The following is a 24,125-nucleotide window of genomic DNA, read 5'->3' as shown; positions in this document are numbered from 1 at the left end:
TACTATTTAGACTTTACAATATTAAGGTAAAATAATAATGCCGCATATCTTTGAAATGCTAGTTAAGTTCCTGGGCTTTGGATATCACACAGCTCTGAGGTCCAGTGGATACTGACTTTTAACTTCCAACTGTCTTAATTCAGTTGTGTCAAGATGATATTACATATAGCGAACCAATGGTCACTGAGATGTAGCCTAATGCTCTACTGAGAGATGTTCTGAGGGACAGAGGACAAGGATAAGGGGCCTCTGCTCATCCTGGAGGTGGCTGCTAAGCCTGGAGAGAGCATCAGAGAGATTAATTGGGTAGCTATTTGTCAGAAATTTTACCAAGCACCTGACAAAGCTGAGCTCCAAGGCAGCTCCGTGCAGAATAGGTCAGTGGCTACCAATACCAGATCAGCACAAATACTAAGTCACATGTTGCATGGGGAAAAGCTTGTTTAATGGGAACAAAGTCAAGTATTAAAGAGACTGGAAAGCAAAGCTTCTCTCAGCCGTTTTGGTGGGCGAGGGTTTGAGTGGATACTGACCTCGGGCTTGAGCTGTGCTGACCCAGTGTACGTTGCAACACTAGAAAGGCTCACAGTTTACGTTTAAATGAAATAGAAAAGATGGTTAGTCTAGTTAATTTTCTTTAGTAACTTTAGCTTACTACGTCCACACCATGTTTGAAGTATGACGTGAAGCTTGCTTTGCTTTTTTTTTTTTTTGAGACAGGGTTTCTTTGTGTAATTCCTGGAACTCACTCTCCAGACCAGGCTGACCTCAAACTCCAGTCTACCTGCTGATTGCCACCATGTCTGGCTATTTACCATTTTTTTTTCTTTCTTTGAGATAGGGTCTTTCTAAATAACTCTGGCTGTCCTGGAAGTATGTAGACCACGATGCCTCCTGAGTACCTGGAATTAAAGGAAGGCACCGTCATCCTGGTTCCCTGTAAGGGTTTGTGTGTGTACACACAAAGTATCACAAAAGTAAATGAAAATATACTCTACTGCATGTCTAGTCCCTTTTACAAATACTCTTTCATCTAGTCATCACAACTCTAAGATAGACATGTGTTCCTCCTTTACAAATCAAAAGAACTGAAAGGCTACAGAAGGTACTTGGTGCAGACCTAAAACTGGAGACCCTAGACTATCTCCCTACCTGTGCTGTAACTCAACCAAGGCCTTGTACATCCTGGTTCCCCAGGAATATTTACACTGGAAACATACAGATTTAATACATTAGGAACAGGTTTACTTTTGCTTTCTCATTGCATTACTGCTTTAGTAGCTAGTAAAAATCTTTGTCCAATTGGGTTGAATCCTGTTTCTGATTTGAATTTGTTCAGCAGGTCACTTGAAATCTTAGGCCACTAAAGGTTAGAACCATGTGCATCTGTCTTCTAATTTTATCAAAGAGAAACGAGCTTCGTATGTATCGGTTGTGAAGTAAAGCCAAGAAAAATGAGGTCAAACACTTTTATTCCCAATTTGCTTTCAATACTTTGGATGTAAGAAAAATGCATTACAAAATAAACATTCTATGGTCTTATTCAACTGTCTTCAACAATGGTTTATGTTATAGAAAAACTTTTAGCAGAGTATAAAAAAAATGAGTATCTGAGCTTAGAAACAACTATATTTTAAAGTATGGCTATATCAACACTTCCAAGATCAGTCAAACTGTCAAAGAAACCGTATTTGATATAGTCACATATCCAAACATTTAAATGAACTTAGATAATGATCAGTTACAAACAGCCAGAAGAATTAAAAGGGAATCTGGTGTTTTTACAGTGCCATCTGGTGGTCATTTCTCAAGGAAGAGGATCTTCTCTTAGAGGTCTGCTCAGGGAAACTGAGCAGATGCCTGTAAGTACTAGCACCTGAGCACGCATGGCCATTTGTTGAGTTAGAATGAGCTTGAGGACTGAACCGTAACAAGGTGCTGTTCTCTTTCCTGTACCAGATACTTGTTAACACTGAGGTAGGAAACATGCTGGAGTGACATCTACACTCCCCACCCTCTCTCCTCATTAGCCACGTTTGCTGAAACCTTGGGAAAACCAACAGCTATAAAAATACTGGTAGGACTCTAAAATTTCTTTCCCCATGACCACACAGCCACTGAGTACAGCACCAAAGAGACCTAAGGCTGCTTAACTACCCATTGCTGATTTATCTCTCCTATAGAAGTCTAAAGAAACAGAAGGCAATCAGCCTCAATCCAATGCCAAATAATTGTGTCCTGTCTCATGTAGTCCTAAAACCTACTCACCAATGTAGTAAAAACCCAGCTGTGACCGAATGAGGGAGAAAGGAAGAGAGAACTACAGACTTCATCAAGTTGTTCTATTATTTATTACACGTAAAGCCAGAATCTGAGTCATCTATCTACCTGTTTAAGGCATCACAATGAAATAAAAATGATGTCAATGTTTTGCAATTATTGCTGTTTTTATCATACAAGTTATTTTATATTTAAATTAGTTACCTGAACAATTTTAAGAAACTGAGTGCTTAGCAGAATTTCTATTAATTAGTTTTTGGAGGCTATAAGTCTAAAGATGGTTTATTTTCATAATTTCCATAAATACTGGCTTTGGTCCAAAAAAGGCCAATATACCTGCTAAAAATAGAATTATAGTATCTAAAAAAAATACATATCAGAATTTATTAGTCTCCCCAAAAGCTGGCTGCTTCCAAACTTGACTTAATATTCTGCATGTTTTCCCTCCGCTGCTTGGTAAACACATTGGCCTCTCCTTTCTGCAGCCGGCGTCTGGCGGCCGCCTTCTGCTGCCTGGTCAGCTGGCGCTTCACCTTCTGCTTCACCAGTTCCTGGAAAGATTTCGTAAATTAGCATCACTAATAACCATCTTGATAAGGAGCAGAGAGATCATTAAGACAAAGATTTTCACTGCTAGCATCTTTCAAATTTACACGTTGAAGATGAACTAGTAGATAAACCAGAAGAAGCTGTTCAAAGTCTTAAAAATTTATATTCTTTGCAGAAATAAAGATTATACAGCAAAAGTAGTCATTTTAAATTACCAACCACCAGAGTGCCACCTAGTGACCACCATAAACACTGAGAGGGGAAAAACCAAGATGAAAACTATTTCTTCTTTCTTGTAAAAGACACAATTTTGTAATTATGTATTTGCTTGTCTGTCCGTCCGTCCGTCCGTCCGTCCGTCCATCCACCCACCCACCCATCCATCCATCCATCCTTGAGGTAATCTCTCATGTAGCCTGGGTGTCCAGGCTGGCCTTAAACTGTAGTCATATAACCTTGGTCTTCTAGCTCCTGCCTGGTGCTTGGGACAGAAAAGACTGAGGGTGGTAGTCATGCAAAACAATGTCTCATAGTTACCAACCATAAACACCATATGTACAAATCACATGACTGAAAACCTTTTCTTTTTGAAAATTCAGCTCATAATGACCTTTGGTTTCTCTACAGGCCAATTCTAAACAATGCACTAATTTTACAAGGTAATTGTGTGTGTGTGTGTGTGTAAGAAAAGCCTGGGTACAACACGAAGTAACATTATGTGTTATTTTAGCAACTACATGAAAATCATCATTTGCTGTTAAAAGTAAAATGTTCTCCCATTAGATCTAGCCATGTATATTAAAAGGCAACAATTACTTAATTCTGTTATACGTTTTCAAGAACAGAATTTATAAATGACTATTGTGTTTATGTATAGCATAATAACCAATAAATAGAAATGATAAAATAATTAAGGAGGAAACAGATTTTATGATACAATTTCAAGGAATTTAAACCCTTTTTGTCTTTGTATAAATTCCAAACCCACCACCACCACCACCAAGTCCATTGAAGTAACAAACAGTTTTCTTCTGTCATTTTTACAAAGCAGAAAACAAACAGTATGAGAAAAATATCAAGAGAAGTTGGCGTACAGTTGAGAGGCAGAGGCATGAGGAGCAAGAGTGGATGGAGGGGAGGGGAGTTAGGAAGGATCTGGGTGGAGGGAAACTGTGATCACAACATACTGTATGAAAACAATTATTTTCAGTTAAATGTTCAAAGCCAGCCTTGAGTGCACAGAAACCTTTGTTCATGGAGTTAGGCTGAAGGTCTTATACTCTCCTTAGGATATAGGTTCATATACAATTCACAGTGCTCAAGACAAAAACTTGAAGACTGAAACCACAACACACTTTTAAGATCAGCCTATGCCTGGTAAAGAAGAATTCGAGCAGCTTAACACCTATTCAAATAGTCACAGCCAATTGTGTGGATACTGCGAAATCAAAGAAAGGGGGTCAAATAAATCCCAGTAAGAACAGGGAGTATAAAGCAAAAAGCAAAAAGGTTATTATGAACTGTGAGATATCTATAATGAAGACTTTCTTTTTTAATGTAATACATGCTTCAGAGTTCAATTTTATATTTAGAACATCAAGTAAATTTTCTTAGACAAGTTTAGAGAGAGAATATGAAAACAATTACATTTTGAGAATATCATCATTATTGGTCTGGGAACTCCTAAGTGTTTCTGAACATCTCCAGAACTGTAATATAAACTAACTAATTTTTACTTTATTTTTTTCAGCATAGAACAGTTTATTCAGGACATGGGGAGGGGAGTAGAGGCAGAGAGAAGAGAGCTGAGAAGGAGAGGGTGGCCCTGACCACGAGGAGAAGGGGGAGGGGCAGGGGGAGAGGGGACAAGGAGAAGCAAGAGTAAGAGAGTGAGAGCTATTCTTTTGTGTGTGCGTGTATCCTTGTGTGTACAGGTGCGCCGACACATGTGTACATGTGTGTACTGAAGTCAGAGGTCAGTGTATGTATCTTCCTCTATCTCTCCCCATCTTGTTCGTTTTGAGACAGGGTCTCTCACTGAACCTGGAGCTGGTCAGCATGGTCCAGGAACTGTGCCTCCACTTGTTTGTGTGCGGTTAGCAGACATACCTCACCATGTCTGGCTTTTTATGTGTGCACTGGGGATACAATGTCATTCTGGATAGCTCTCATTTAATATTATAATAGTTCATTCTATCCACAACAAAACATTTTAATTCACTAATAACATCTGAATTTTAATATGTTTAGAAAAAGGAAGTCATTTATTTTCTGAGTTTACTTATATACAGTCATTTCACTTTCTCCCTTTTCCCCCTTCTAAACAGTTTCCTTCGTTGTTTATTATGAGGAAATTATCTCTTAAAAACTAGCTTTAAAGCCCAGCAGTGGTGGCGCACGCCTTTAATCCCAGCACTTGGGAGGCAGAGGCAGGCGGATTTTTGAGTTTGAGGCCAGCCTGGTCTATAGAGTGAGTTCCAGGACAGCTAGGGCTGCACAGAGAAACCCTGTCTCAAAAAAAACAAACAAACCAAAAACCAAAAAACCAAAACCAAAAAACCAACAAAAAAAACCAAAAACAAAAACAAAAAAAAAAACAAAACAAAAAAAAAAACCACAAAAAACTAGCTTTAATAATACACAATTTTACTTAAACAGTAGAAACCAACACAACAAAATTGGCTTTAAAGCATGGAAAAATTTGATAAATTACTATTTTGCTGCATGACTATTGCCAAGTTTACATTTTAAATGTCAGACAGAAATTAATTTTTAGGAAGCACAATTAAACAGTAGTCTTCAAAACACTGCATAATCCTGAAATGAGGCAGGTGGGTGGGATGGTGGCTTCTTTTGACTCCCAAAGAATCAGGAAAGTAAGCAAACCCAGCAAAGTTTTGCTTGATTCCTGAGAGAAATCCCCACTCTTTCCTAATGTCAGATACGGATGAGGCCTTTCTCCATAATCCAAATGTGCGTGGAGTTAGAGAACCACTCCTCCAAAGGCCAGGGAGGGGTTGGCTTTGTGGGGTGTGATCATCTTCACACTGATCATTCCTTCTGGGTACGTCAGAAGGAAGGCTGGCTTACGTGCCAGAACCTTACTGGGCTACACTATTTTGCTAACTATCCTGTCTAGAAAATATCCCTTTCGTAAACTGTTTGGATACGAATGCTAAATGCCCAAAAGATCAACAAAAATTTGATAGTAAAGACATTTAAAAATCACCTATTTCCCAAATGTAAGTAGTGGGGGTGGTATACCTTTACATTTCAGCCATATTGATACCTCTGTGCAAAGTCATACAACATTCCTTGTTAAAAATCAAAGACTGAATCACATGGGAAACTACAAAATCCCACCTGGATGTAAAATACATTAACATTTTGTCCCTAAAATTCAAGCTAATTTATAATCTGCCCTATCCCTGGAAGCTTTGCTTATTCCAGGTGAACCCTCTTGTCTTTACTAAACTTCTACATGCTCATCATTTTATAACATTAACGTATGAGATCCTCACAGTACCCAAGCTCAGCACTCTGTCCACAGCTCTGGGCCCAACAGCTGGCACTCGGGTAGTACTTACTGGAGGGATTGTGGAACAGCTTACGGCACTGCCGGCAGACGTAACACTCAATGTTCTTGTTCTATGCTGAGTAACACTACTCATACTGTCTTCATCTCTAGAATAAATAAAATTTAAGAGACAAGTTATCCGGTTAATTTTTATAATGTAAAATTAATGTGACTTTTGTGCAATGAAGCATAAGATGAAATGCCTCAGAATTATATTTGTGAAAATATAAGTGAAACTACCTGCAACTCAGTCCACTATATTTTAACATTCATAGAATGTTCTGATACAATGTCACCACCAAACTTTTCAAATAGAATGTTTTACAATTGAAATGTATCCATTTTCCTACAATTCATTTGTATCTCGATAAATTATAAAAATCTATTTTCCACACTTTTCATATCATTTTGCCACATTCTGAACAAAAGCAGACACAGTACAGATACAGTCTTCTCACTCTCTTTCTGAGACAGGGTCTCATTTGTATCCAAGGCTGAGTCTCCCACCTCAGGCCTCTGGCCCCAAGTGCTAGTGCAAGGATTTCCAGTATCTACCACCATGTCAACCCAGACAGTTCTCTGAGAAACTGCACTGTGAGTCAGAATAAATACTACCACCATGGATATGTCTATACTTTTAAATGCTCAATATTTTAATTAAAACATTTACATGAACCCAGAAAACATTAACTTTTAATAGCCAGTAATTTTCTGAAACATCTATTTTTTTAAAATTACGTTCATCTTTCTGTATAGATGGCACATGCCACAACATGTATGTGGAGATCAGAGAATACTTTGTAAGAGTCAGTTCTTTCCCTCCAACATGTGGGGCCTGGGACTCAAACTTAGGTCACTCTTGATAGCAAGTGACTGTGAAGATAAAGGTGTCCTTGTAACTACTGGTTTGGAAGAGGCTCTGAAGGTGGTAATTTTGGAGCTGGCCCTGGTTATGAAAATGAAAATGATGGTGAACCGGATATGGCAAGCAGAGCAGGGACTGTGGAACTGGCTATGACAGCTATGGAGGAGGAAGCTATGGGATCTGGACATTATAATCAGCACCACTGTAAAGATGGTCCAGGGAACACTGGAAAACTGAACAGGAGCAGGAACACGAGGTGATCACACGGAGGAGGAAACAGGTTCTGGAAGAAGTCGAGGAAACGGCGGCTATGGAGAGGGGCTAATACAGAGCTTCTTGCTTCTTACTTGCCACGGGCTGGCTCCACTGCTCACTCAGAACAGGGTGAGAGGCCAGAGGAACAAAACCGTTCCCAGTTATGGAAAAAACAATGTTAAGGAAATGTCTAACTCAGTCACACATAAATCTGCAGTGATATGGCAGAAGACAGCAGAGCAGACACAGAGCCAGATTCTTAGCTTCTTAATTATCTTTTAAGTGGCTTTTGTAAGAGCACTGAAAGAAGCATTCCTTCTTTGGCAATGTTAATAAGGTTATAGATGTCAGGTGATTGTAACTTTTAAAAAATGCCTTTCAAGGTTTTAAAAAGTATCAGCTGGGATCACGATATAAGGAGACAAAGTTTTTCTTTTCTTAAAAATTAGGTAAGTCATTATACACTTAAAATTTAATAAGGTAATTCTAAAGGAATAAGGGATGCACCCCTAAACATGCACTGGAAAAATGCTTATCAATATTTTGCTGATCTAGTTTTGTCACATTAATGTTTTGACATAAATAAAATCACTATTGCAATAAACTACTGTCTGCTTCTGGATAAACTATTCCAAATCTAAGAATTAGGTTTTAGGATGTTTACTAATATGAGCCTAACACTTTCAAGACAAAAAACAAACAACAAACAAACACAAAGTTAAAATGTAATACTTGCCAGGCGGTGGTGGCGCACGTGTAATCCCAGCACTTGGGAGGCAGAGGCAGCAGATTTCTGAGTCTGAGGCCAGCCTGGCCTACAGAGTGAGTTCCAGGACAGCCAGGGAACACACTCTGAAACACAGGGAAACACAGAGAAACCCTGTCTCAAAAACAACAACAACAACAACAACAATAACAAAACCCCCATTACTACTACTACGTGGCTCTAAGTGCCCATGAGAAGCTCTAGGAAACACGCTCTGTAGATGATTAGCACAGACATAACCTTCACTGCATGTCTTACATACTTACGACTAAATGTATCAATGAAAGACAACAACTTACCCGTCTAAAATCAGACCTATTTATTAAGAGGCCTACATTAATTCAGTGGTCTTAGTTTAAGGTAGAATCCTGTGAAATGTAGTCAATGAGTGTCGGGAATCAGATTACCTTAAGAGACAAATCTGTTTCAATACGACAGTTAACTTCCATTTTCACACATGATGACGACACGACACCATCATGTCACAGTGTTGTTTTTTTCCCAACTGTCCTCCTCCCACGGCAGAATCAAAGACCTCAAGATTAAAGGTAAAGGCAAACAAAGCTCTCTACCTGAACGGCCTGAACTCCTTGTTCAGTGGCGACAAGGCAATCAGAGGGGCGGGTTCGTCCTCACTGTCCTCAGAGGCGGCAGGGCTGCTCTGACCTGGCTGCCCATCATGTCTAGCATCATTTTCAGTTCTACTGCTCTCCTCAGAAAGCTCAGTGACAGACCTGGGGGTGAGCACCTGCCTTTCCACTTCAGCTACAGCTTGGTTCAATGCAGTCACTTCAAAGCCGCACACGTCAGCGCTCTCCTCTGCTACACTGTCTTCCTTTCTGTGTTTGCTGCCTGCGGCTGAGCAGCAACAGGTGCCACCTGCTCCACCTGCAGGGCTTGGTTCTTTGTCCAACGCTGACCTCTGAATTTTGGCTTTTTCTTCTAACATTTCTTCACCAGACATCGAGGAGTCCGATTCCTCTTCTGCCTCCGTATCTTTATCATCGGGACCGACTGGATGCAGCAGGTCATCATCTGCTTCTTCTGCCTCCGTATCTTTATCATCGGGACCGACTGGATGCAGCAGGTCATCATCTGCTTGCATTTCCTTGGTGTAACCACTGGCAGACACTTCAACATCAAGAGAATCCTCCCTCCTAGGGAACGAAGGTATCAGCATTAAATAACATAGAAAAAAGATATTTGAGATGAATAGCACCGCTCCAATAAATGTGAAGTGAGTTCAGTCAGCCTTCTGTATTTTAATTTTAAACACATTATTTCCTATTAACTTAGTAAATTAACTTTCAAAAAAGGGCTCAAGTTTGCTGTTTAAAGTATGCAGCGATAAAACTCAAAACAGGAAATATCTTAAAGCATATAACACAAAAAGGAAACCAAGGCTGGAGGCACGGCCTAGCGTGTGCTACTTTTCTAGCGGACAAGAGTTTTGTCCCTGGCACCTACTTTGGTTGGCCATGACCGTCAGCTCTAGGGACTGACTCTCTCCAGCCTCTGCTGACACTCACACGTCTCATCACTTATGCAGTGCGCGGCTTAACGTTTTATCAATTTAGCACAGGCTAGACTCATATGGGAGGAGGAAGCCTCAATTGGGAAAATGTCCCCACCACACTGGCCAATAAGCAAGCCTGCGGGCATTTTCTTGACTCGTGACTGACATGGGAGAGTCCAGGTCACTGTGGGTAGTGGCACCTCCTGGAAGGTTTAAGAAACTAAACTGAGCACTCCTCGAGAGAGCAAGCCAGCCAAGAAGCAGAACCCCTCCACGGTTTTCCCTTCCGTTCCTGCCTCCAGGTTCCTGTCCTCAGTTACTGACTTAGTTTCCCTGGATGATGGTCTGTAACTTGTGAGTCAAATAAATCCTTCTCCTCCAAGCTGCTTTAGGTCACAGTGTTATTTTACAACAACTGAAGCCCTAATTAATACATAGAACTACACATAATAAATCACAAAAACTTAAAAAAAGAAAACTCCCATTTTCACTAAGATTTGACACTTGATTTCTTAAAAATGGGTTAAGAATATTCGATATAGCAGTCAAAATAAGAAAATAAATTCAGCACCAAGTACAATTGCAGGGTCTGGAGAGATGGCTCAGCGGGTAAGAGCACTGAATGCTCTTCCAGAAGTCCTCAGTTCAATTCCCAGCACCCACAGGGTGGCTCACAACCATTTGTAATGGGGTCTGATGCCTTCTTCTGGCATGCACCATATATACACAGAGAATAAGCAGAAATACATGGTCTGGACATTTACTTTAGAATTAAGCAAATAATCTATTGAAGGGGCTCTACCACTGTAAGCAGTGCTACACACCTGATATCACTGAAGGTTGGGTAGAGCTCACTTTCATAGCTGAAACGTTTCATGAAGAACTCTCGGATGCATTTAACATCTCTGTCAAAATACCTGTAAAAGTAAGCATTCATTTTAAATTCTTTTCTGTTTAGTGTTCATTTATCTACTTTTATACAGGACACATATTCTTTCTATATACAAACAAGCTTTGGTTTTAAAATCCAGACTCCTGCTTGAAGTTCTGCTTGACTAAATGGCTCCCTGGCTAAGAAAGCTCGATTTGAGTGTTAAATCCAACTTCTTTTAGTGATATCTATATTGCAGTTTATGTATAAATAAGATAGGTGGACAGTCAGTTCCATTTACATTTCCAAGACAGGATTAGCATAATAATTAGGGTTAAAATTGGATCTAAGTATATTTTTTTTCTTTTAAAATTCTTCTTTAAAGATTTTCTTACAGGGAAAATTCTAGTAGATGGATATCCTTTAATTGGAAAACAAATCTCTATGATTAAAATCACTTACTGATCCAAAGAGAAAACATAAAAAGTGATTCTATGATATGAAGACACACCCACAACTGGAATCGGTTTTAGCACATACCATTCAGCATTCGGGTGGGAGGTGGACACCATCTGTGGGAAATCAATCATGGTGATGTGGTCGTCTTTATCCAACATGAGATTGAATTCATTGAAATCTCCATGAATCAGGCCATGGTTTCCCAGTTTGACTATCAGTTCCATAGCTTCATTATATACTGATGCAGGGTCTTCAACATGATGGATCTGACACCTGGAGAATGAATAGGTTGTGTGTACATGGTCACCATTTTAATGAGCGTGTCATTTCCATCCCCGATCTTGCCTGTTTCCTCGTCATTCTCACCACAGGCAAGTGTCCCAACTATTAAAGGTCACACGCTGTTCCAATCCTGTCTGCGTTCCACAATCATGTCCTCTCTCCCAGCTCACCGCTTTTTACACAGGCTTTTCTAATCTCACTCCTACTTTCAACGATCCACTTCTAACAGACTTCCTTCCACCACGTTTAAATGAAACAGTCAAGACTTAATTTCTTCTTTGCTGCTAAATTCTTACTAATTTCCATTTCTAGTCAGTTGATTCTTTCTTCTGTGAATTATCAGGGACCATGCCTTTCCGACGTTCTTTCCTCACAGTTCATCACTGAGGCCAATATCCTCACAATGACTGATTTCCCCCTTCTTTAACGTCCAAACGCAATCACCTGTAACTTGAGTAACTATGTTGCTTCCTGGAGAACACACTCAGAATCTGAGCACCTTCCTCACCTTTCTGACTGTCTCAGTGATGAGAGCTATTACCGTCTCTTGCCTGGACGGCTCTAATTTTCCTGCCTTGCCTTCCCTTGTCATTTTTCACCCAGTGTTCACAGCTCCCCTCCCCTCTCCCCAGCACACCTAAGTCACTCTGCTCTAGATACCGGTTTGCTCCATGGCTGTGAGCACCCAAGGATGAACACCCTTCCTTTTCCTGGAATATTGCCCTAGCTACTTCCCCACGGTTTCACCCTGTGAATGGCACTTTCTTATATTAAACAGGATCTCCTACGTCTACCCTCTCCACTGACCTTTACTAATAGCACCTACTGATATACTAGATAGATAGATACATATTGTTTAGTCTAGGGTCAAGAAGAAATTTATTCACTGCTGGACTTGAGGTGTTTGGTAAGCAATATTCTTCATATATACTGAACAAATCAACGAAAAATGGCAGAGATTACAAACTGGGTGAAACTGGGTTTCTAATTTTTTTTTATACCTCTTTAGAAATTTCTAACCTATAAGAAGCAAGAGTCCAATTGAATGTTTTACTTAACAGACATGAACCTTATATTCATCTCCTAGGACCTAGGCTTTCGAGCTCAATGAATACTTACAAGGGGTAACCATTAATTAGCTCCATGACCACTGCGTGGCGATTGTAATCAATGGGCTGTGGAACTGGAAACTTCCTCTCATATAATGCCTGAAACAGAAGAGAAGATAATGAGATCCTATTTCTAAAAGAGCGAGAGAATCTATCTTCCTAAAACAAGGCAAGTCTACCTGAGGTTATTTAATGGTTTACTTACAGTAAGAATTAGCTGTACATAAAAATAATTCAAGTTCCTTTGAATTAACTTCCCCTCTTAAAACACTCAGTTACTAGGTATTATATATATTAAGTCATTCATTCATACATTCATTACATTCATAAAAATGAATGTAAAAAAATTGTATAGTACCTTAGGCTATTTCCTTTCTATTTTTTTAAGTCTGTCACTTTTTGACATGTGTTTACAATATTGTAGCAGCAACAGATTTTGGGTTATGTTTCCTGGCATAAGAAGTAAGTTATCTCAAAGGTCAGGCATGTGAGTCTGTAAATCACTGATGCTGCCCTTCACGTTACACTCACTGTATGATGCATGGAAGTGACAAGTGGATAGATCACTGCAGTCTAAGCTGGAAGGACCAGTATCAGACCAGATGCTGTCTGTGCCAATGCATAATTTAAAGTATCTACAATGGATGTAGATATTTTATTTCAGTCTGAACTACCTTTGCATTTTTTGTTGATGAGTTTTCAAAATTCCCTTTAATTAAACTGTCTAGCACAACTGAATCAGACAGTACCAGAAGTATAGGTAGGACAGTCACTTCAGTACCACCTATGCACACACAGGGCTCACACCCATTCATGTCTTCAATACCACCTGCACACACAGGGCTCACATCCACTCACATCTTCAGTACCACCTACACACAGGGCTCACATACACACACACACACACACACACACACACACACACACACACACACAGGGCTCACATCCACTCACATCTTCAGTACCACCTACACACACAGGGCTCACATCCACCTATGCACACACAGGGCTCACATCCACCCCCACACACACACAGGGCTCACATCCACCTACACACACACACACACACACACACACACACAGGGCTCACATCCACTCACATCTTCAGTACCACCTACATACACAGGGCTCACATCCACCCCCCCCCCACACACACACACAGGGCTCACATCCACCCCCCCCACACACACACACAGGGCTCACATCCACCTACGCACACACAGGGCTCATATCCATCCACACACACACACAGGGTTCACATCCATTCACGTCTTCAATACCACCTGCACACACACAGGGTTCACACCCATTCACGTCTTCAGTACCACCTGCACACACACAGGGCTCACATCCATTCACGCCTTGGTCAATACCTGATATTATGCCAAGTCCTCTCTTTAAAGTCAGATCATATCCATCTTTATGAATCCACTCAACTCCCATTCACTTCATACTATCTTCTTCTTTACTTTAACCTCAACATATAAACTGTTCTTCATGTCTGTTATCATCCCAACTTTATAGTGGTCTATAAAGGCTAGTGCTTTGCTATCCATTCCTTTACCTTGCATTACCACAGTACTTAATTTAAAAGAAATCTACCTAAAGACCACCTTCTGTGACTAGGAACTGAAACACACTCTACTTCCAAGAAATGTTTATTTTTAGAGTTGTGTATCAACATGTCTCGGCAGCAAAACAGCATAATATAAACTTAAAGATTATAAATGGCTGTCTCCAATAGCGCATTTAACCCGTGGGGTGCAAATGGCCCTTTCACAGGGGTTGCCTAAGATCACTGAAAAAAAAAAACCAGTAGCAAAATTACTATGAAGTTATAAAGAAGCATTAAAAATAATTTAATGGTGGTGGTGGGGTGTCACCAAAACATGAAGGAACTGTATTAAAGCATTTCAGGGTTATGAAGGTTGAGAATCACTGTCTTAGAATTTTTGTTATAGTGCAACTCTCAAGTCATAGCTTAATCTTTATCGTATTCTTTTCCTCTTGGGAAAACAATGCATTTAAGGAGTACTTATATGCAAGCAAGTTCTCTCTGCACCTTCAACAGGATTGCTTAAAAAACACTCATTACAGTTTAGAGGGAACATCTAATGATTTCTGCCAAGGTGCTTCCTTACGACATAACCATGTTACTGTATTTAATTGTGATACACCAAGATTTCTAGATACAATTTTCAATAAAAAAGATATTCAGAGTCACACATCTGTTACTGCATAACAATAAATGCTGCCATTAAAAGTAGGCCACAGGGAAAAGAGCACAATCAAAAGATTGACTGTAGGGACTGAGTCTGGGGCCAGAGACACTTGTCATTAAGGTCTTTATAAATTTGGTTAAAATGAGCTACATATTTTTTCCTTTTCTTTTTTGAGAAACACAAAATCATTAAAAAATACCTTCATATATGCAAATTCCTTCATGGCAGAGAGACGAGATAAATAAAGCCAAGAAACATTATGCCTGTGCTTATGGTAATCACGCTTGTTTTTCAAATTTCGAAAGGAGGTTCTTCCCAGTCTGTGAAGCTTCAGTGCAAATTGCTGTCCTTCTTCATTTGCAACAATGTAAATATCTAGAGCAAAAATTGCATTGTTAGGATACATTTGCTACAGCTGCTTAAATAGTTCTGCCTTGTGGTGGCACACACATTTAATCCCAGGACTCTGGGAGGCAGAGGCAGGTGGATTTCTGAGTTCGAGGCCAGCCTGGTCTACAGAGTGAGTTCCAGGACAGCCAGTACTATACAGAGAAACCCTGTCTCAAAAACACCAAATCCAAAAAACCAAAAACCAAAAAAAAAAAAAACCAAAAAAAAAAAAAAACCAAAACAAAAAACAAAAAAACCAAACCAAACCAAACCAAAAAACCAGTTCTGCCTTCATCTGTATCCAGTATCTTCTCTACTGCTAGTTATTTTTTTGGCAAAACATTTCACATCCTAAATGACAATCCAGAATGTATTCATCTGTAACCGTAAATAAAAGCAAACAGGTACGTAGCCAATGGGTACTCCTGCTTTCAAAGATGTTCAATGTTTACATTTCTCATTATGTCAAACTAGGCATTAATTCATTGAGAAGTCATTTCAAGTAAAAAGAAGTAATCTCTCTGAATACTTCTTGTGCTAGGAACCTAACAGGCCTTGAATACAGCAGTCTACTGCTCTATCCTGAGATATATCATCAGTCCATGAGAAGCTAATTTAGTATCTTCTACTTCAACAAATTCAACTCAACTGCTTTGATGACCAATACATTAGAATGTAACTCTGTAAGGAAATCTCTTTAATAAGTAGTTTGCCAACTATCAAATTAAGTAATTTGTATAGTTGACATTCAGAACACATTCTAAGTATTTTAAGAAAATTTAATTGTATTCCTTTTAATAACAGGCTATCATACCTTACTAACAGAACATGTATCATATATCAATACATATTTTTGAAACTTAGTAATATCAAAATTTATATATTTTTACCATTATGGAATGAATTGTGCTTCTCAAAAATTCCCATACTGAAGCACTAAATTTTAAAGTATATATCTAAAGAAAGGGACTTCCATTACTATTCACAATGAAGAATGACTGAAACTCAAATCACCATTGCTTGGAAACTGATAAATATCAACTGAAGAGTACCCATTCACCAAAACACCATACAATTATGAAAAAGGTACCTACTGAGCAGGTATGAGCAAGAGTGAAAAGCAAAAATTAGCATCCTGAGTAATACTTACATTCACTCTTGGATACAACTGTACGTGAACACAAAAATAATCCTGAATACATGCAAATGTAGTTGTATTTATACAGGCAATTCCTTAGATTAAGTAAGAATTAGTCTTAGCTATGGGATCTAATGAACCAAAAATTAACTAAAATGTGGATTTAAAATAAGACTCATTTTATTGTACTTTGTTTTTGCAATGTTAATGCTTACCATTTTACCATTTAACTAATTTCTTAAAAATTAAAAAATACTTTAAATAGAATCTGTTTCCTAAGGACTTAGTTTACTCATAATTAAAGTATTTACAACAGTTAATTCATAATTTTAAATTCAAATGACTGATTGTAAAAGCAATTAACAGGAAAGTTAGGTTACCTAAAGGAAATATTCTATTGTGTTTATACATTTATATTCATTTTCAGGTGCACATGCTCTTCCTGACTCTGACTCAGTATTCTATTTAGCATTATGTATACCACAATTTAGATATAAACACGGAAGGCACTCAAGCCATATAGAAGCCCACAGGCACCTTTTTGGGGGCAGTTTTGACGATGATCGTATTTCCAAGTTTAATTGTGCTTCTTCAGTTTAGCCAATGTCAATTAGATAGGAGAAACTACACAGAAAAAAAAATTGTATAAAGGAGACTATGGTTCAAAAAGAAGCATCCTATTCCAGGCTACAATTTGAAAAGAATCATATCCTATCTTTTACTCCTTTCTTCTACAGAGGAAGTAGATGAATATACAATTATTTGCTCAATGATATTTTAAAATGTTTTTTTTTTTTTAGTTCTGTGTTGCTGTGACAGAAAAATATGTCTGTGGTACTGTTAGTTACCATCTTCTTTTGGTATGTGTTTTAAATTACTACAAATGTATAACTTATCACATATAAAATTGAGAACAAATATAATATTCACCAAAGATTGAAAATATTAAAAGACACTTAGGGCCCAAAGAGAAGCTGAGTGGTAAAGCATCTGCTAGCTAGTGTGTGTGAATGCTGAGCTCAGGCCAGAGCACCAAAGCATCTGCTAGCTAGTGTGTGTGAACGCTGAGCTCAGTCCAGAGCACCAAAGCATCTGCTAGCTAGTGTGTGTAAACACTGAGCTCAGTCCAGAGCACCAAAGCAGGAGTGGGAGAGAAACAAACAAACAACAAAACAAAAACAAAACCCAATCTAAAAACAAAACCCAAAACCACAGATGGAAATTATTTCTTGGTATTACTGAAATGATAGTGCTGGACTGATAGAGGTAATTATAACCTACTAAATTACTCTTACTAAACATAGCAAACTATGTTCCTAATCTGTATTGCTTACATCCAAGTTTGACTTCCTGTTTTTGTTTGGACTATGAAGGAAAATGAAAAAGAAATCCTTTCTCAAAAGTACAATAAAGCCAGGCAGTGGTGGCGCACGCCTGTAATCCCAGCACTCTGGGAGGCAGAGGCAGGCAGATTTCTGAGTTCGAGGCCAGCCTGGTCTACAGAGTGAGTTCCAGGACAGCCAGGGCTACACAGAGAAACCCTGTCTCGGAAAAACCAAATCCAAAAAAAAGTACAATAAAAACGTAAGCCAGGACAATGCTTTCAACAATATCATCAGTACATACCTGACTCTTTGCCAACTCCCATCTGGTTTCCAACAGACTCAACTACCTGTCTAGAAGACAGTGTTTTCAGAGCTAGGTAATCATAGCCAGCATTTGTCAACCGATAGCCCTGGACAGCTAGACAAAAATTAGGTTAAGAGCATTAGTTGTGCTGTAGCAACAAAACACATCAACACAAGGCAAGCATTTAAAGTTGGGAAGCGTTAGCTAGAGGAACTGATTTACCCAGACCTGTAAGTTCACAGCTTCTTCTCCATTACAGTATGATTCATGTATGGTTACCAGTTTGAGGGTCTGTGACAGATATGCACATAAACTAAAAGGAAGTACTTAAGTTCAAAATATTCTATATTGAACCGACAAAGAAATTATGCCTGTTTTTATATGTAACCATTATCCCATTTACTTTTTCCAGTAACTACTTTACCTTCTATTTATAAAAGATCTGTGACAGGTTTTCAAACCTTCGCCCGCCCCTCATCACAGATGGCTTAAGAAGCAACCATCTAGAGTCCTATGACAGGCTGAATTTTCCAGGTGGTAACTGTGTCACTATCTGATTTGGTCTGAAGCACAGTTTTGACACTTTCCCCGCCCTCTTTGACTTGAGTGGACTCTGGGATTGTTTTGACCAACTCGAATGTGTCAGTTCTTGCCTGAGTAGTCAGGCAATCTCCACTTCATACCCTCTGAAGGTCAGCTCAACAGAAAGGGGATTAGCTGAAGATTGACAAATGTTACATAAAATACTCACTTTTAGTACGTTCCCATGCTATAAGTCTATGCTTCACCAATTCTCTTAAAATTTTATTACAACCACCATGTTTCAGGCTGGCTATAGAAGCAATCAAACTGCAGGGAACAATCTCATGGTTTTTCATGCCCATTTCAACCTGAAATTAAAGGAATCCTTGTTTATTAAAATCTTGCTAAGAAATCATTAGCCTCTCTAAACTCTCCCAACTAAGTAGTTCTCTAGCTATAGCTGTGTCGCCTGACAGGCACAGATTGTGAGAAATGCTAAGTGTACTAATGGACACTAACTTAGCATAGTTATTCTGTCACTAGACAGTATGATCTTAGGGGATTACTGCTGAACACATGACCTGTGGCAAAAGAAAAAGGTTATGGCAGCATATGATGCTAATTCTACAATACAGTCATTCTTGTCTCCCATGTTAAATTCATTCTTGATAAATAGTTAATAATGATATTGCCTCTCAACGTCCAGAGATAAAACTCAGTCCTTGAAAAGTTAATGACACATGGCTGATATTAAAATACTTATCATCTAAACACCTGTCTTTAAAAACTACAGATATTCCGGATATTAAGCATCAATGAGAAAGCATAGTATGTAGGCATGGATTTTGGAAGAATTTTTATCCCTGGAGAATCAGAAGCAGTAGCTCATGACAGAACAAGTATTGTAGCTGAGAGATCACTTTCAAAAAAGGAGGGACATCTGAGAATGAGTACAAGGAATGAAGACAAAGTATTGTTGGAAGGAGTTTTAGAAATGGTACATAGCTACCACAAGGACGACGGACACAGAAGTAGTCAACACTTTATGGCATGTGGGGCCCATGCAATTAAGGCCAGAAAACACTTCTAAGAAACAAAAGGACCAGACAAGAGTCTTATAACTGAGAAAACTGGGACACTCTTTTTTTTTTTTTTTTTTTTTTTTTTTTTTTTTGGTTTTTTGGATTTGGTTTTTTCGAGACAGGGTTTCTCTGTGTAGCCCTGGCTGTCCTGGAACTCACTCTGTAGACCAGGCTGGCCTCGAACTCAGAAATCCGCCTGCCTCTGCCTCCCAGAGTGCTGGGATAACAGGCGTGCACCACCACCGCCCGGCTGGGACACTCTTAAAGATGCATTGGCAGAAGAGATATGGAAAGAGAGACAGGTATAGTGGCACATGCTTTTAATCACAGCACTCTGGAGGCGGAGGCAGTCAGATCTCTGAGTTCAAGGCCAGCCTGGTCTACAGAATAAATTCCAGAATAGTCAGAGCTATAGAAAAGAAATAAACAAGGGAGGGAGGGAGGGAGAAAGAGAGAGAGAGAGAGAGAGAGAGAGAGAGAGACATACATACATACATACATGCCTAAGTTATTTAGGACATGAATCTAGTAGGAATATACAAAACTAAAATGGACAAAAACTGGATATAATGTACTAGAGAATTAATATCATGCCCTAGCTGTGATGAGAATAGGAAGTAGCAAGAGCTGGAGGTGGTAATGAAAGGAGGGGATTAAAGATTTTTCGCCCCTTCATATATGATATGTTTTCCATGTGTGTGCATTGTGTGTAGGCTGGGTTCCTGTCAAAGGTCTTAATAGACTGTTCTCCATTGAATTAAAGATCTTTAGGAAGTAGGATGGGAGAGTCTGACAACAACGTAAAAGGGTAAAAGAAATGGAAAGTCAAAATTCTGAAGTGAAGAAAAAGGATTATTAAAAATATAAATGAGATGGGGATGTGTAAAACTGCGGTGGACAAGTCAAAAAAATAATAATAATTGATTAGAGGCAAAGAAGTTCATAGAAAGAGAGAGCCGGCAAGGGAAGACAACACCGGTGGCCTCCATCTGAGCCCAGAATGGTAAATTTGGTGACTGGGTAATTTCTTTAGGGAGCTTAGAAATTCTGTAAGAAAGTATCTTTTACTCTGGTGTCCCACCATAACAGAACATTTGAAAGTTTTAACTCGCTTTTATGTTCCGTCCTTGCTTCCCCAATTCTCCAATATACGTCTTGACTACTCTATTTTTGTCAAGGCGCTGAGAAATGAGTGAATGTCCTGGGAAGAAGGAAAGCCATTACTTAAAGGTACTATTTAAAGAACAAAACAGGTGAATTAAGGAAGCCATAGGAAAAAGGAAGTGTAAGCCTAAGTTCATACGAACTTGCATTTGAGCGATTTGTAAATGCTACCTACTTACCTTGGCTACAAAGGCTTAAAATCACGTACGTACCAGGCAACTCACATTTCATATCCTACTGCGTAACACAGTCCTTACCAAAAGTCAGCGACTCCTAAACAAAGACTGACTTACTCTAACCTTAGATGTATGTCTGGATCTCTGTGCCACAGTACTAAAACGACATAATTAGATTTTGTCATTTCCCTAATTAAAACATTCGGGGGGGGGGGGGAGGGGGGGCTGGAGAGATGGCTCAGAGGCTAAGAGCACTGACTGCTCTTCAGAGGTCCTGAGTTCAATTCCCAGCAACCACATGGGGGCTCACAACCATCCATAATGAGATCTGGTGCCCTCTTCTGGTGTGTCTGACAGCTCTGCTGTATTCATATAGATACAATAATTTTAAAAAAATAGGTTAAAAAAATTCACGGGCATCCAAGCACATCCTTTAATAGGCCTACAGGGGGTTGCATGGTTTGGTTCTCATTTTCCATCTATGTCCCATGACAGACCCATACTGGCCATTCTTTTCTATGAAAACTTTCCCATCCAACTCTGGGTTTTGACTCTTATTTGTCTCCAACTCTCTCCAAGGACACCTCTCCTCCGGTAGGTAATATTCCCTTGGTTCGGGGTTGGGGACAAACTTTGTAGTTTGATTAACAGTAAAGACAAGATTCTTGGATTCAGTCTCCATCACTGTAAAACTCAAAGTCCGTACTCTTCCCTCACCCTCCAACGTATGGATACTTTCTATCTCTTTGTCCTTTGTTCCTTCACGGTCCTTATTACTTGATAATTACACTGTTAACGTGCTTATCGAATTGCTTGTAGACCAAGAGGCTTCTCCTTTCCTCCTTTGTTTTGCACTCTGTTGAACAGCCTATAGTTGTCAGCGAAAGCTGACAATTTTTTTTTTAACATTATGCGGCTGAGTCGATTACTGGGGGCCCAACAGGCTTCCTTCGAGGACTTAACCCCCACCCTCCCCTAGGTTGGAAGCCAAACATCAATGAAACGTCCCGGGCCACAGAGATGCAAGCACGTCTGGAGCAACAAGAAACCAAGAGGAAGAACCATGCTTAGGAAAAGATAGTTCTTTTCCCACAAAGCTTCATGAAAGTCAGACCTTCGGGGCCCAGATCCCAGCCTCGGCAAACAATCCACACACCAGAGTCCTCGCTCAGCTCCCAGCGACCTCAGAATAGCAGGAAGGGGACGTCACCGAGATGGAGAAGCAAGAAAGGTGTACTCCTTACCGCAGTCAGAACTCTGAAGTCATCGCGGCTCATGTACCTCAGCTTGGCTACATTCACCTTCCCCATGCTTGCCCAGCTCCACCACGTTCGCCCACTGGGAAGACGCAAAGCCGCTGGGTAAATTCGGCTAGTGGCTTTGGGCAGCGGCTAGCCCGCGCATGCGCTCTGTCTTTAAGGTGCTTTCCGCTAGGTAAAAACACGAGCTTGAGTGGCACTAGAAAAATGCTGTATTTTCCGGTTTTCGTAGCTAAAAGTCACGCCGAAGTCATATTTCAGCCTTGAAATAAATATTTCGCACGTGACTGATTTGGAAAGTTGCAAATGTTTTACATAATATGCCACGTTACTTTCCGGAGCTGCTAGGACCTGATCCGCATCCGTAAGGCCGGACTTCCGGACTTCCGCACGCCGCAGTGCTTACGTCACGAGAGGGGCGTGTCTTACCGCGAGCCACTGCTGCATTTGGAGCTGCCGCCTTGCCCTGTAAGGTCTGGGAGGAAAATTAGCAAGCGAGACCCCAGGCCAGCGAAGCCACTGAAAGGGCGCTGTCTCTCGGCCGCCCCACGACTGTCCAGCGGAGGAGGGCCGGGTTAGCTTTCCCGCTGGACTGGGACGCCGATGGCAGACGGGTTAGGAGGAGCTTCTATTCGTACTATCCAGTGCCCACTTCCCAAGAAGGCGCGCGCCTCGATGTTTCTGGGGTCCAGGAGCACTGGGGAGGCTTTATGGGAGTTTTCCATGCTGGACTTGCGGCTCCTCAATGCGTACTTACTGGTAACCAAGACAAGGTACCCATGACAAGGCCTTTATACCGCACTTTCATCACGGTAGCAGCAGCATCGTAACAACAGTGTGACTCATGTGATATTCAGTATCTGTGTTTCTCATTTCATGAATTATCTATATTTCAGTCCTTTAAGCTACAGATCTTCTCTAGTCTGCTCTTAGGTTAAGCTTGGGTTCTGTACATTAGCGTCCAGTGTTATGATCTGCTTCATACTTGAGAGATTGCTAACGACTGGTGTGTAATTTTTTTTTGAAGTATTATGTGCAAACTTTACATGAAGGATTAGGATTAAGATAACGTTCGCATTCTTCCATACTCCTCTCCTTCCGGTTTCCAAGAAACAATGTATTCATTTCCTCCTTTTGGAGAGTGTTGCTGAGAATGTGGCTCGATCCAAGGAGGTAACTCTTTCACAAAGCATAGGAGCAGGCTGTAGTGTCCGATGCCTTTCCACTAAAGTAGTTGGTACTCTAAAATCATCGAATCAAAACAAAAGATCAATTCTTTGTCATCTCTATGCTCCTGCCTTTGGGGTTTTGTATACTGGAATTCAGGACTCTAGACGCATCTAATTAGGATTTAACTAATTAAGACTGTTTGACACAATGGAATTTTTCTTTCTACATTAACATTACAAAATGTAAAAACAAAAAGTTTGAAGAAGCTATGGTTATCTGTCTTTCTGTCTCCTCTTAGCGTTGTTCCAGAGAGCCACCACTAATTGAGTGGGTTTGAATTCATGTTCTGAATCCAAGTTCTGGCATATCGGGGTAATCAGAGTCCAGATTTCTCTCTCTCTCTCTTTCTTTTTTTCTTTTTCTTTTTTCTTTTCTTTTTCTTTTTCTTTCTTTCTTTCTTTCTTTCTTTCTTTCTTTCTTTCTTTCTTTTTTCTTTTTTTTTTTTTTTTTTTTGTCTTTGGCGACAGGGTTTCTCTGTGTAGCCCTGGATGTCCTGGAACTCCCTCTGTAGACCAGGCTGGTCTCAGAAATCTGCCTGCCTCTGCCTCCCTAGTGCTGGGATTAAAGGTGTGCACCACCACCGCCCGGCTTCTCATTCTTTCAATATTGTGTTCGTTTTGTTTTGTTTTGTTTTGCTTTGTTTAAGTAAAAATTTCTAAGTAATCAAGCCACTTATGAGTAAGGGATTTAATTCAATCTTCCTTTGTCACCACACTTAATGTTGACTTAAACCAGTGGTTCTCAACCATCTTAATTATTTTTGTTGCTACTTCAAACTGTAACT

General features: G+C 39.8%; 2 protein-coding genes across 4 annotated transcripts in view; both read right to left on the bottom strand.

Annotated features, from left to right (window-relative positions):
• Positions 1–24,125, bottom strand: part of LOC127673655 (zinc finger protein 431-like) — an 826,992-nt gene that overhangs the window by 358,690 nt on the left and 444,177 nt on the right. The gene's annotated exons all lie outside the window — the stretch shown is intronic.
• Positions 1,456–22,442, bottom strand: Riok2 (RIO kinase 2). Its single transcript, XM_052169440.1, has 10 exons — positions 22,097–22,442; positions 18,660–18,798; positions 17,906–18,022; positions 14,951–15,126; positions 12,540–12,628; positions 11,220–11,411; positions 10,633–10,725; positions 8,865–9,449; positions 6,417–6,513; positions 1,456–2,831 (listed from the first exon to the last, which is right to left on the bottom strand). Exons 1-10 carry the CDS (start codon positions 22,160–22,162, stop codon positions 2,667–2,669), a joined length of 1,719 nt encoding a protein of 572 aa, XP_052025400.1. The 5' UTR covers positions 22,163–22,442; the 3' UTR covers positions 1,456–2,666.

This window comes from Apodemus sylvaticus, chromosome 23 (genome assembly GCF_947179515.1).
Source record: "Apodemus sylvaticus chromosome 23, mApoSyl1.1, whole genome shotgun sequence".
NCBI classification, from domain to species: Eukaryota; Metazoa; Chordata; class Mammalia; order Rodentia; family Muridae; genus Apodemus; species Apodemus sylvaticus.
This window is presented reverse-complemented; position numbering and strand designations above follow the sequence as displayed.